The sequence below is a fragment of the Camellia sinensis genome, chromosome 13, assembly GCF_055761805.1.
Source record: "Camellia sinensis isolate YWXY chromosome 13, ASM5576180v1, whole genome shotgun sequence".
NCBI lineage: Eukaryota > Viridiplantae > Streptophyta > Magnoliopsida > Ericales > Theaceae > Camellia > Camellia sinensis.
In genome coordinates, this window is record NC_138973.1 from 97,531,895 (window position 1) to 97,545,383 (window position 13,489).

Sequence of the window (13,489 nt, forward strand, 5' to 3'; positions counted from 1 at the left end):
TAAGATGTGGATATGAAATATGTGATATTAGTTATGAACAAAATGGTGTTGGTTATAAAATGTGATTATGACTAAGTTATGATTAATTTGATTATAGTTATGAAGAAATATGATTTTAGTTCATAACTATAAAAGGTGACCTGTTTAACAGGTCACTTTTAATGATGTGACTCAATCTTAGCCATTGATTTTCCTATGTACCGTACATTTTTTAATAAAATGTACTATAGATTTAGGCAAATACCTCAGTACCTCACTGGTTAATTTTTTAGTGCTTAAAGTTCTATATTTAAATGGTTTTTTCTAGTGGTTCGGTTTTTCTGTTTTAAGTTTTCACTTTTGCTTAGTATTGGTTCCCAACACGTAACAAATCTGGTTAAGTGTTCTTTTTGTTCTTTACAATTTTTATGCTCGAAGATCCAACATGGGCTCAATCACTCAAAGACCAAGCTTCAAAAATCATCTTCAAATCGCATTACCGTAATCAATAATATTCTCAATTCTTGCTATATACACAAAATAGCTTGAAATCTGATTTTAATGCTTGTTTTAACAATAGAAATCAAGTATTTAGAGTATAAACCATCGATAATCGCTGCATCAGCGCTTCTCTGTGCTTCTCAGAGTTGTTTCCTCTGTAATTTCCTTGCTTCAGAGCTACGATTGCTTCTTATGAATATGTAAATAAAGTAGGAAGCATATACACACATATATACATATTTTTTTTTTTTTACTATATATCTTTCATGTGATTACATAATTTATGCTCTCCTTGGACTTTCAACAGTATCTGAATGGAGGCTGAAATACTGGATGAACCACTCCACTGCTTGAGCGGTCAAACAATTTTAGTTATTATAGTCTGCGAAGTGGCAAACAAGGAATACTGAATGCCAGCACAAACTCTTCTACACGGGCACATCGCGGGGTTGGATTGGTATCTAAGCACTCCTAGTCTCACTGAAACAAATAGCGAATAAAATTACAACTGATAGGAGTTTTGTCAAACGGATTACCAATTACAAAAACCTAAAATCTCTAAAATAAATCTTAAATTTTTTATTTTGTAAATTTAAATTCTAATATTCTGATTTATTTTTAATTTAAATCATTTGCATATTTTCATTAAATAAAAGTAACGGAAAAATAATATTTTAGTCATTATGCTCAATATAGGTACATGGAAGATGTCTTAAATACTATTTTTTATTGAGTTTAATAACTAAAAATGTCATTTGTAATCGCTTTTACCTAACAAAAATATTCAAATAATTTAGACGGAAAGAAAATTACAATATTAAGGTTTAAATTGACAAAATTAAAAATTTAGAATTTATTTTATTGTAAGGCTCCAATTCTGAAATTCTTTTTATAATTTTTCAAAAATTTACATAGTGAGTTGATCTTGAAATAGGTTTTCACAAGCCTAGAATGAGCAACTTGATTTGTTTTACAAGGGCGGTCCTGCCACATTGCCGCTCTACTCAAGGAAGGAATAAACCGGTGAAGGGCACCAAACAAGTTAAGTATACAAGAGGAATCACTAAGGTAGACTGCAGTCTACAGACGAAGTGATGAGCCCCTTTAGAGATAGGGGGCGGCTTTCTTGTGGTAGTAATTGCGAATGCTTATGCAATAGTCAAGAATGAAAAGAGTAACTAAACAATGGAAAATAAACTACCATCCTCACCTTAAAAAATGCTCCCCTGCCTAAAATCATCAGAGAAGTCAGAACAGCAGTCATTCTCACTCCCAACATTACCCCCCTCCAAATCCCGATTGATGGCTGCAATTGAGCAAGATTTGTAAAACCTGCCTCATGCTAGGCCTATTCGAGGGAAGTGGGCTAGTGCAAATGATCCCAAGCTCGAAAACACAAGCCATTTCATACAAGTAATGAAGTTCTTTAATCTTCTCATCCAGGGCATCAACTATGTGCCTGCCTTCTTGATTGTAATATTGAAATGCCCAATCGGCAAGGCACATACCTTCATTTTCATCGTTGGCTTTCTTACCAGTAACTAGTTCTAGAAGGACAACACCGAAGCTATAGACATCAATCTTCTCATTCACTTTGCTTGTCCTAGCATACTCTGAAAGTCATAAATAATTTAAAATATGAATGTCGAAAATTAATGTAAAATAAAATTTAGAATTTTTTAATTACAGCTTATAAGTTGACTTGTTTTTTTGTCTTATATTTGACTTATTTTTATTGAACGTTTTACAACTTTGAGGTAATTTTTTTATTTTATACATTTTACATCAATCTAGACTAGACAAATCTAAAAAAAAAAAATTTAATTTTCAAAAAAAAAAAAAAAACTCATTAAAGACAAAAATGAGGAAACTTTTTAGCAGTTTTTCAACAAAATTTAACTTGTTTTCATCTATAGTAGATTGTTTCAATATTTTTCCACATTTCCTTAATTTTTAACTCAGCTCCTAGCTAACTCTTACTGTGATTTGGAACCAAGATTTTAAATTTTGGAGGAAAAAAAATATTAGAGTTTAACTTATGTAACAAAATAAACTGAGCTTTTAATTTTTTTAATTTAAACCATAATCTTTTGATTGTTTCAATCTAAATCATTTGTCTATTTTTGTTAAGGAAAATTGATGAAGAAAAAAATAAGTATTTTAGTCATTAAACTCAATGAAAAAATATATTTTAGATATTTTATAAAAACCTATATTGAATTTAATGAGTAAAACACAAATTACCATAGGTTTTGCTTAACGGAAATAGGTTGATAGTTTACATTGACAATAAATGAACAGATTATTGTTTAAATTGACAAAATTAAAAATTCAGGACATTTTTTATTACAAGGATCAAACTCTAGAGTTTTTTTTTTTTTTTTAATATTTTCTTACAAATATTTTCGTCCATCTCTACTAGGCAATCTTTAAAATTTTGAAAATTTTCCAAACATCTATTTAAAGAAAAAAGTAAACCTTTTCAGATTTTTTTGGACAAGATTTAACATATTTTTGTCTTTAAACCAATTTCAAAGAAACTTTTACATTTAAAATTTTTTTAACTTAGCCCCTGCCAGCTCTGACCGCAATTTGCAATTCAGAGGTTTATTTTTTTAGTTATTTGAAAAATGTTATGAATGACAAAAATAAACCATTTTAAAAATAAATTAAAAAACGTTAAAAAAAAAAACGTCTAACTTTAATTTTTTTAAAAAATTTCATTAAATACGAAAATAAATTAAAAATAAATCAATTTATATGTTAATTACCTGGAGCAATGTAGCCAAAAGAGCCAATCACAGTTGACATCGTATTAGGCCCTCCATGCTTTACCAATATCTTGGCTAGGCCAAAATCTCCAACTTTTGCATTGAACTGAGAATCCAACAAAATATTGCTCGATTTCACATCTCGGTGAATTACTGAAGGTTTGCAATCATGGTGCATGTAGCATAGCCCTCGGGCAGCTCCCACGGCAATTTTCAACCGCTTAGGCCAGTCCAAGACAACACCGAGGTCTGAATCCGATATGCTTTGCCTCTTTTTTCCATGGAGCCAACTATCCAAGCTATGGTTTCCCAAATACTCATAAACAATAAGTTTTGTAGTCTCACTAGAAATGCAACTCAACAAATTCACTACGTTGGAATGGTGAATTGTGCCCAATATCTCAACTTCTGCTAGGAATTGCTTCTCGAGCTTTTGATCCAACTTGATATTCTGAATCCTCTTAACTGCTACAATTTCACTTGAACAGTTCAACTCAACACGATATAATTTTCCCGACCCACCACTTCCGATCACATTATTTTCAGTCAAATTTGACAAAATGTCTGACTCTTTGAAACTCAAATTCAATTTCTGGTAGTAAGTGAGCTCCCACTTGGAATCCGATTCGCGGCCCTTGGTTTTAATTAGGAAGAATGTGAGTAGCATAGCTGATGCAAGTAAGACTGTTGCTATACCTATGATTATAGCGAGAAGCCTGGAGAATAACTTGCTCGAGTTTTCAAATCTAGAAGAGCAGATCTCAAGGCCGAGTGATGGATTACTTGCACAAAGACCGGTGTTGTTCAAGAAGCTGGCATTGAAAAAAGTATTTTCAAACTCAGATGGGATTCTTCCAGTGAGACAGTTGGAAGACAAATTGAGGGAAGTTAGCTTTAAAAGGCCAATCTGAGTTGGAATTTGACCTGAGAACGCATTCCTTGACAAGTCCAAAACAGTGAGGCTTGGTAAAGAACCAAGTTTGGCAGGAATGAAACCCGAGAGTTGGTTTCGACTGAGATTCAGAGTGGTCAGCCACTTCCATGAGACAATATCTGATGGAAGATGACCGGAAAATAGATTCCCATCGAGCAGCAGAGTTGTCAATTGAGAAAGTGTTGTCAATTCTTGGGGAATCGTACCAACAAAGAGGTTGTTACTTGCACTGAACACTGTTAAATGCTTCCAAGAAGACAACCCAGTTGAGATTTCACCGGAAAACTTGTTATTACTGATCTCGAGTCGTAATAAACTTGGTGCAAGTGTTCTTGGAAGGTGACCGGTAAAGGAGTTATCGCTAAGCATCAACAATGTCAGATTGGTTGATGTCCAGAGACCAGCTGAAATACTGCCAGAAAGGCGATTACCATTAACCCGAACAATCAACAAACTCGAACAATTGCCAAGTGAGTTAGGCAATTCACCACTCAAATTGTTATCATATGCCGCAATTCCTATTAGTCCACCATTAGCGCACAAGTACTCTGGCACCTTACCGGTGAAATGGTTCTGGGCGACATCAAACCCCTGAAGAATGGAATATTGCCCCAAGTCCGGTGGCAATGTTCCAGAGAGATTGTTGCTGGACAATGTTGCATATTTCAGTGATGGAAGGTGACTAATGCTTTCCGGTATCTCCCCCGAGAGTTGATTGGAAAATAGAGACAAAACTGACAACTCTGTTAGTGTACCAAAATCATCCGGAATTGTTCCTGTCAAGTTGTTTTCGGATAAATCGAATTCCTCCATCTTCAAAGCTTCAATGGGCTGAGGAATTGGCCCGGACAAGTGATTTTTGTAGAGATATACTATTGTTAAATTCTTCAGCAGCAGCAAACCACTCGGAATTGTACCAGTCAAGTTATTGTTTGACAAGTCCAATTCCACGAGCTCTGCTAAATTCCCAATTGTTTCTGGGATTTCACCGATCAAACCTGAACCCTTGATCAATAGTTGTTTAAGTTTCCTCAACTGGGTAAAGGTGGATGGTATCGCCATCGGCGCAAATTCATTGTCCGACAGCTCCAGCCATTCGAGCCTTGACAGGTTGCCAATTTCTGGTGGGAAAGAGCCGTTGAACAAATTTAGAAAAAGCCGAAGGGTTGTGAGCTCGGGGAACCGCCCGATGGCTGCTGGGATATCGCAGGTGAAGTTGTTGCCGCTGAGGTTGAAGGTCCGGAGATGAGTCGACAACCGGTCAACATCGCCTGGAATGCAGCCGACGAACAAGTTTTGGGAGAGGTCTAAATGTTCAAGCTTGGTACAGTTGTAGAGAGCGGTAGGGAAGGGTCCGGGGATGTAATTGTACTGGAGATCAATGGCGGTGAGGTTTTTGAGGTCACAAATGAACGGTGGGATTGGCCCGGTGATGGTTTTGTCGATGAGGGAAAGTCCGGTGACGGAGCCATTGGAGCAGGTGATCTCAGGCCAATTACAGTGGGTGGAGGAGTTGGAGTTTGGTGGTGATGGTGTCCAGTGGTTGATGGAGGGTGGATTGAACCAGTGTCGTTTGAGTCTGAGTAGGATTGTTTGTTCTGAATCAGTAGATTGGGAGTTTCCATGCAAGGGCAGGATGAGGAGTGGGAGGGCGAACATGGAGAGAAGGATTTGAAAAGATGTTGTTGGGGTTATTTTGGACATTTTAGAGGTGGGTTTCGCGGGTTTTTATGGGTGAAACTTAGCTTGGGAAGTGCTGGTGATAGGTGTTTCATAACTTGAAGCTGCTGGTTGGTTTTATAATGTGATCAGGTGAGCCAGAGTCAAGTTATGTCAATGGCTAAAGAGACAAAACTTGCCCGTCTGTGTTAGGGCGGGTAGTTCCACTTTGATTATTTGAATAGTTGATTTTATAAAGTATTTTTTTATATATTATTTATGAAAAATTAAATCTATTTGATAATCGTAATTTTATTTTTTTTATCTCATTTTTTCTGATAAAATAAACGACAAATATGTTTTTCAATAGGGAAAAGTTATGACTTTGATTATAACCTATAGAGGTATTAGTTAAGACTTGATTATGAGTTGATCATGATTATACATATTGTCATATTAAGGGGTTGTTTGGAATGACCTAAATAAGTGTACTTTTTATCTTTTTACGAAAAGATGTGTAGAAAAGTAGAGAAGTGATGTGATGAAAAAAAGATAAAAAGATAAAAAAATGGATTATTTATCATATGCCAAACTTGGCCTAATTATGACTCAATGCGATGTTGATTGTGACATTATTTTGGTCATGATCTACAAACTCTTTGATTATATTATAACTCTTTTTGTTTTTAGCTATGACTCTCATAGGATTGAGTTACGATATTTGTAATAATCAAACTTACAAATGTCATAATTTGTGTATCGTACACATAGCATTAACCTTTTGAAAATAGACGATTTATTCTTTTGGAGACAAACACAACAAAATTAAAATGTTATGATCATTAAATTGACTTAATTTTTACTAGGAATGATATATATAGAAAAACCATACTAAAAAAATGAATGGTTCGAATTATCGAAATCAAGACTAGACCTAACATGACGGCCAAGTTCAAATTTTATACATATTTTGTTTAAGGTTTGGCTTTTCTCAAGTTCAAATTAGAACTTTAGAAAACTTAAGGGATTTGTAGGGCCAACCATGAGTTCTTTTTGGATTATCCGAGCTTCAATTTGTAAGGTCTTTTGTTTATATCATCTATTAAAAAAATTAAATTGATTTAATAATGTAGTGTTATTATTTTATCTTATTTATCTCTTAAAAAAAAATTATTTTTAGAAACATATTTTTAGTTCATTAGTTTATTATTTAATGTGTCAATATTTTGTTAATAATAAAATTAGGAAAATTACTCACCACTGATAGTATGAAAAATTATTTACAAAATAATAATAAACATTATAAATATTAATAATTAAAATGATAAACATTTTCACTAATATATAATAATTTTTAAAAGTCTCTCCTTTGAATGATAATTTTCTCAATAAAATACACAAAAGTAATGTAACTCATCCACATCAGAGGTGAGCACACGTTGGAGTAGGGGTGAATGAAGTTTGGGTTGGGTTGAGTGATATTCCATTCGCCATTCGTCTAAAATTAGGTGGATTGTAAAAATTCAATCTGTATCCTTTTACTGGTTTGGCAGATGCCTATTGAGCAAGCCGTGTGGATTGGGGGATGGATACGATTGATCTAGTGGTTTGGACTTTACAAATTTTAGGCATTTTTTTGAATTGTAATTCATAATTTTTACATCCTGCCCTTGCATGAATATTTTAAAAAATATGCATTATTTGTCTATAATAGGCCATGGCACTACGCATGGATATTTTTAAGATATTGCTATCTATTTTCACAAAAATATAGATTTTATTATTTATACTCTATTGTTACTTGTTAACAGTTTCTTTCTTTCTTTCTTTTATTTTTTTTTTAAAGCTCAGCTAAGTTAATTAATTTGTTAACATTAGACTATTTATAATTTTTCTTTTTATAAAATCATTAATAACATCAAAACAATTAATTTATATAATGTAAGAAATCTTTCGTTATGATGATATTTACAATTTATGAGTGCGAAAAAATAAATAAGTAAAATTTTATATTGTATTACTTGTGTATGTAATATATATGCAATATGACCTAACAATCTAAATTACTTTAATATCATTTAATGGTTAATAATTTATATGTAAATTTAATATTTTATATATGGGAAAATTACCAACACCCCCATCGATGTTTGACTAAAATACGGATTCCCCCTTGAGGTTGAGACATTTCATCTCTCCCCTGAGGTTTATATTTGCATAACAAATTGCTCCCTCATTTGTTATGCAAATATAAACCTTAGGGGGCAATTTGTAATTTTTCAAACCTCAGAGGGAATCTGTATTTTAGTCAAACCTCGAGGGGGTGTTGGTAATTTGCCCTTTACATTTACATATATAATTCGGGTTACAGGCTACTTGGATTGTTTGATATTTTTACTCAAGCCCGCTCAAATTTAATTCGGATTTTTGCTCAAACTTATAACGAATTTAAAAATATTTTTCCCAAGCCTTAAAAAATTTCAAGCTGAACTTAAGTTATTTGGATTAACCTTACCCAAATTACACCTCAGATCTATGAAATAACTTTTTGTGATGGAGATGTGCAAGTTGTGAGAAACAAGAAAAATGCATAACGGAAGGACAAAAAAACGTAAATTATGTAAATGGTCCCTATAGTTTATACGATATGCTAATTTAGTTCATATTGTTTAATTTACTAGATTTTACCCCTTAATTTAATGGATTGTGTTATATTGGTCCAATAAATAACGACTGTTAAGTTTGATGGGCTGAAAGTTGTCACGTGCTCAAATGACTTGCCAATTTGGCCCCTGTAGTTTACACAATGTAACAATTTAGTACCTATTGTTTTAATTTGTTCAATCTTTACAAGGACCAAACTGACATATCGTGTAAACTACATGGACCAAATTGATACATCGTTTGAGTTTCCGTCCACCAAGCATAACGGCTATCATTTATTGGACCAATATGACACAATCTGTTAAATTAAAGGATAAAATCAAACAAATTAAAATAACATGGACCAAATTGACACATTATGTAAACTATATAGACCATTTACATAATTTATCCAAAACAAAATTCCCCAAAACACTACAAAGGGCGCTATAGGAAAACATGACAGAGGATAACAACTTTGCTAATGTGGTGAAATTTTATTATTTTTATATTACTCATTTGATTTTTAAAAATTTATTATTTAAGATATATCAAGATCAATATTAAATACAAAATAATTTTTTAGTGAAACAACTGTGTATAACACTGTTATGCGAAATTGATAAAATATTAATTAAAACTAGGAAAAATTTAGAAAAACCTCAGTTTCGTACAGTTAAAAAAAGTAATATTTTAGTTTTACAAATTTTATATTCTATATTGTTCATTGATCTCATTAGATAGGTTCCAGAAATATAAATTTTATTAAACACAAATGGAAAAATTATACCGGTAATCCTTATATTTTGCTCTTTGTGTCATTTTGGTCTCTACACTTTCAATTGGATCACTTTTAACCCTTAATTTTAAATTTTGTATCGATTTGGTCCAATTGATAATATCGTTAGCTTTTTTAAGAAAAATTATCACTAAATTGGTTGAAGTGACATGTGACACTTGTTTGCGTATTTTTCATAAAAAAATGTTAAAAATTGCAATCAATTGGACCAAATTAAAAAAAATTCACAAATTCATGGTCAAAATCAAGCTAAATGAAATTACAAGAACCAAAATGACACAATGATCAAAGTACTAGGACTATCATCATAACTTGCCCACATGTATATAATAAAAGTTTGGACAAATTATAATAGTAGTCCCTGAATTTTGTTGCTTGTATCATTTTAGTCCCTATAATTTCAATTGACTCAATTTTGATCATTAATTTTAGATTTTGCATTAATTTGATCCAATAGATAATATCGTTAGGATTCTTAATGGAAAATTATTATTGAATTTGTTGGGTTTAAGTCATTGAATTAATTAAATTTACAATTTTTGCTAAAACCATGACGCATCCCGCTCATGTGCGTATTTTCAAAACAAAAATACTAACAATTAGAATCAATTGGACTAATTTGAGACAAAATCAAAAATTCATAATAAAAAATTGAGCCAATTAAAATTACAGGGACCAAAATGAAATAAGGCCCTAATATAAGGATTAGCAGTGTAATTTATCCTAAAAACTTTGAAACAACAAAAATAAAAGTAAATATCACATCAGCTTCTTGAAGTATGGTCACTTTGCTAGAAGAGCTATTTAGGCCTCATTTGGGAATTGCTATCCTAGTTGACCTTTTGATTTTTATCCAAAAAAAAATAAGCAAAAAAGTAAAAAGAATGATGTAACAACTTGTAGTGACTTTTTGACTATTTCATCCTATTGGGTATAATTAGATGGTGTCATAGGAGAGTTGTGATTGGTAAGAGAGTGGGGCTAGGGATGGTCACAGATGGAGTTCGTAGTAATCCATCCCCGCGTCATATCATATCGGGGGTGGGGCAAATTGAGAGATGGCAGTGGCGATGGTAGGAACGAGCGCGCGATAGTAGACGGGTTAATTTTATAAATCGTAGATTGAAAATATTAATACAAATTATAAATAACATAGTATATTAAAGTTAATGGTCTATAGTTAATGAGAATTATAAGATATAAGATAAAAAATTAAATGAGTAAAAATTAATATCGAGTATAATATTTTAGTGTTTTAATTTTATTAGAAAGAAAAAGTTAAATTATATATAGTATATAAATATATTGAATAAATATAATAGGGGGTGGAAGTCGAGTAGAATGGTACAAGGGAAGTAAAACCCATCCGCGTCTCAATTCCTCATCAGGGTGGGAAAAACCTATGTGAGGCCAGACGCGACAGGAGAAAATGACCATCTCTACCCATAATTTTTTGTTAAGACATGATGTTTGGTGATTGATGAATAACATTGCCACATAATGCCCTTAGAGAGCCCAATAATTTTTTGCTATTAACATATATTTGCATATGTGGATAATTCTTGAAAAAAAATGAACTAACTACCTTTATTGGGATAAAATCTATTGAGACCTAACCTCCAATAGTTTTATAAAATAGGACTTGTCATTAAAATGTTGGATATTTTTGTCTTATGCTTTAAAAAGTATCGATATTCCATAGTAGCGATAGCCCATATCGTGTAAACTCATCCAATATTCCATCATAGTTAATTGAATTCGAGTATACCACAAAGACCTAAGCAAGTGCCCATGCGTGGGCACCCACTAGATGTTTGATAATTTAACCCACTAAAATGGTTGTTGATGTGCCTTGTAGACATATTATTTTGTTGTAAGTTTGTGAGGGTGCGTTTCGAATTTATTATTGTTTATAGTGTAGGATTTGTTGAATAGATTATTCGTAAAAAAAATTCAAGTTATTTAGACATCTATAACTCATAATAAGACCACGTTTATATTTAGGAAAAATAAACGATTAGTATGATTTTGATAATTTCTTAGTGCAATTATTCAGCTTGATGATGAGATTATATTTGTCCAATTAATTTTATTTTTATGTGAAAGATATAATCAATGAACTTAGAATATGAACAGATCAAATTATCAAAATATAATCGAAACAAGCCTTACAAAGTATGACAGCACGGTGCTATCACAACATTCACCTCAAATCTACTAAAATGGCTAATTATTATCATTTTTAAAGATCGTATCACATTGTCTATGTAATGATCTAAATCAACCGCATTGTGACAGAATTTATGAGTAGCACATAGTAATTTAATTATATAAGACAATAATAACTCACTTTGTGTTTATTACAATTGTTTATTAACTGAAAACACCACATCAACAATAATGTAGACTATTTAATAATCTATCTATATTATTATATTAAGTAAACTCATTTTTTGATTTTTTGAAACTTTTACTATGTGACATTTAGATAATAAATAAATAAATAACTACTCTACAATAAATTTCCACTCCACCACATTCTCCAAATAACGACTCTACAATAACTTTTTCTCTTCTCCAATAATTTACTTTTATCATTTTTCTATTTTACTATTTTTTTTTTTTTATTTCTTCATCTCTTTCTACAATGGTTTTCTCTTTTAAAGAAAGTATAAAACTGTTTGATTCAATTATGGCAAAGGAAGTACAAACCATTAGAAGACTATCTTTTGTTTTGTTTTGTTTTGTCTTTTTTTTGTTTTTGTTTTTCTATTTTTTTATTTTCATGATAAGTGATCGAATAGTTTTCAATTTTTATATTATCAACGACTAAATTATTTATTTATTTATTGGTATAAATTTTAGAATAAACTACTAATAGGTCCTAACCGTTAGAATTAATTCTCATCGAGTCTTATTAAAAATAAGTCCTACTAAATCATCGTTAAAAATAAATTTTTGTCACGATTTTTTGCATATATCGCTAAGAATTGACAATTAGTGACTTTTTCTTGTCACGGTTTTTATAAATTGTCGCTAAAACTTACTATTAGTAATATCTTTCTGTGATGAATTTTTTCAATTGTCGCTAAAAGTTGAAAGTTAGTGACTTTTTTGTGATGATTTTTTTTTAACTATCACTAAAACTTATAATTAGGGACATTTTTTGTGACAATTTTTGAACTGTTGCTAAAAATTAACAATTTGTAACTTTTTTGATAGTGTTTGATGAAAAACGTCATTAATTCTCACAAGACTTATTAGACAATAAGTACATCTATTAGGGCCTACACGTAAGTCCTCCTAAATTTTGTTTATTTTTTTCTTCCTCTCCTTTTACTATAATTCTATTACATCATTTTTTTTTAATATTTTGATTTTTCAAAGAAGGCGATTAAGTTTGCTAAAGATGCCCAAATGGATCGAAGAAAAACGAGAAATTGAGGAAGAAAGAGATGTAATAAAAGAAGAACAGATATTAGGTTTAGAGACTAAAAAAGAGGTTTTTTGGGGCCAAAATTCCAAAGTTTTGATTGGGTTTGCAGAGGAAGAACAAAAGTATTCGTATTCGTATTCCTTTTTTTTTCTTTTTTTTTTCGAGGTTGTTTTACACAAATTTATACAATTTTTTCTTTTTCTTTTTTCTTCTTCCAAAGGTTGTCTTACAACTTATATACATAATTTATTTTTTTTCTAGATTGTTTTAAAACTTTGTGTTATTCAAAAGAAATAACTTTTCAAGTAGTTACTTATCAATATTTGTCTTTTGTTTCTCTTAATTGTAAGTGATCTAAGACTGTTGGATTTTTTTTTCTTTTTTTCTTTTCTTTTTGTTAAAAAAAAATTCTCAATGACTATAGTGACCCCGGTTTTGCCCCGGCCTTCATTGTGTTCCGGACTCGGGATCCGTGGTTGAATATTGTATCCATGTCTTGTTTTTTCCCTTTGACTCTTTGCATTTGAGTTTTGGAACTTGTTGGACGAGTTTGGAACAGGTTGGTTGTTAGTTGGTCTAGATTGTTGTTGCCTAGATTTTGGCTACTTCGCTCGAGCGAGGCTTCTAGCGCTCGAGTGAGCCTTGTGTAATTTTCTTCTTCGCTCGAGCGAGGTTTCTTGCGCTCAAGCAAGCTTTGAGGGTTCTCAGGTTTCCTTCCCAAACGCAGCATTTCTGGGAAGATGAAGTTTTTCACTCGAGAAAGGCTT

General features: G+C 31.7%; 1 protein-coding gene across 2 annotated transcripts; it reads right to left on the reverse strand.

Annotated features, from left to right (window-relative positions):
• Positions 1-451: 451 nt before the first annotated feature.
• LOC114301201 (uncharacterized) lies at positions 452-5,965 on the reverse strand. Of its 2 annotated transcripts, XR_014349296.1 has the most exons (3): positions 3,252-5,965; positions 1,691-2,093; positions 452-960 (listed from the first exon to the last, which is right to left on the reverse strand). XR_014349296.1 is itself a non-coding variant. In XM_082902969.1 (2 exons), the coding sequence occupies exons 1-2, from the start codon at positions 5,887-5,889 to the stop codon at positions 1,759-1,761; spliced, it is 2,973 nt and encodes a 990-aa protein (XP_082759095.1). In that variant the 5' UTR covers positions 5,890-5,965; the 3' UTR covers positions 1,367-1,758. The 2 variants fall into 2 exon arrangements, 1 of the variants encoding a protein (XP_082759095.1); XM_082902969.1 differs by lacking the exon at positions 452-960 and having other exon boundaries at positions 1,367-2,093.
• Between the last annotated feature and the right edge of the window lie 7,524 nt (positions 5,966-13,489).

Excerpts from the sequence above, each read along its gene's own strand:
- LOC114301201 (XM_082902969.1), bottom strand. The coding sequence starts at position 5,889 with ATGTCCAAAATAACCCCAACAACATCTTTTCAAATCCTTCTCTCCATG. Across the intron at positions 2,094-3,251 it reads TTTTGGCTACATTGCTCCAG|AGTATGCTAGGACAAGCAAA; the intron begins GTAATTAACATA and ends TATGACTTTCAG.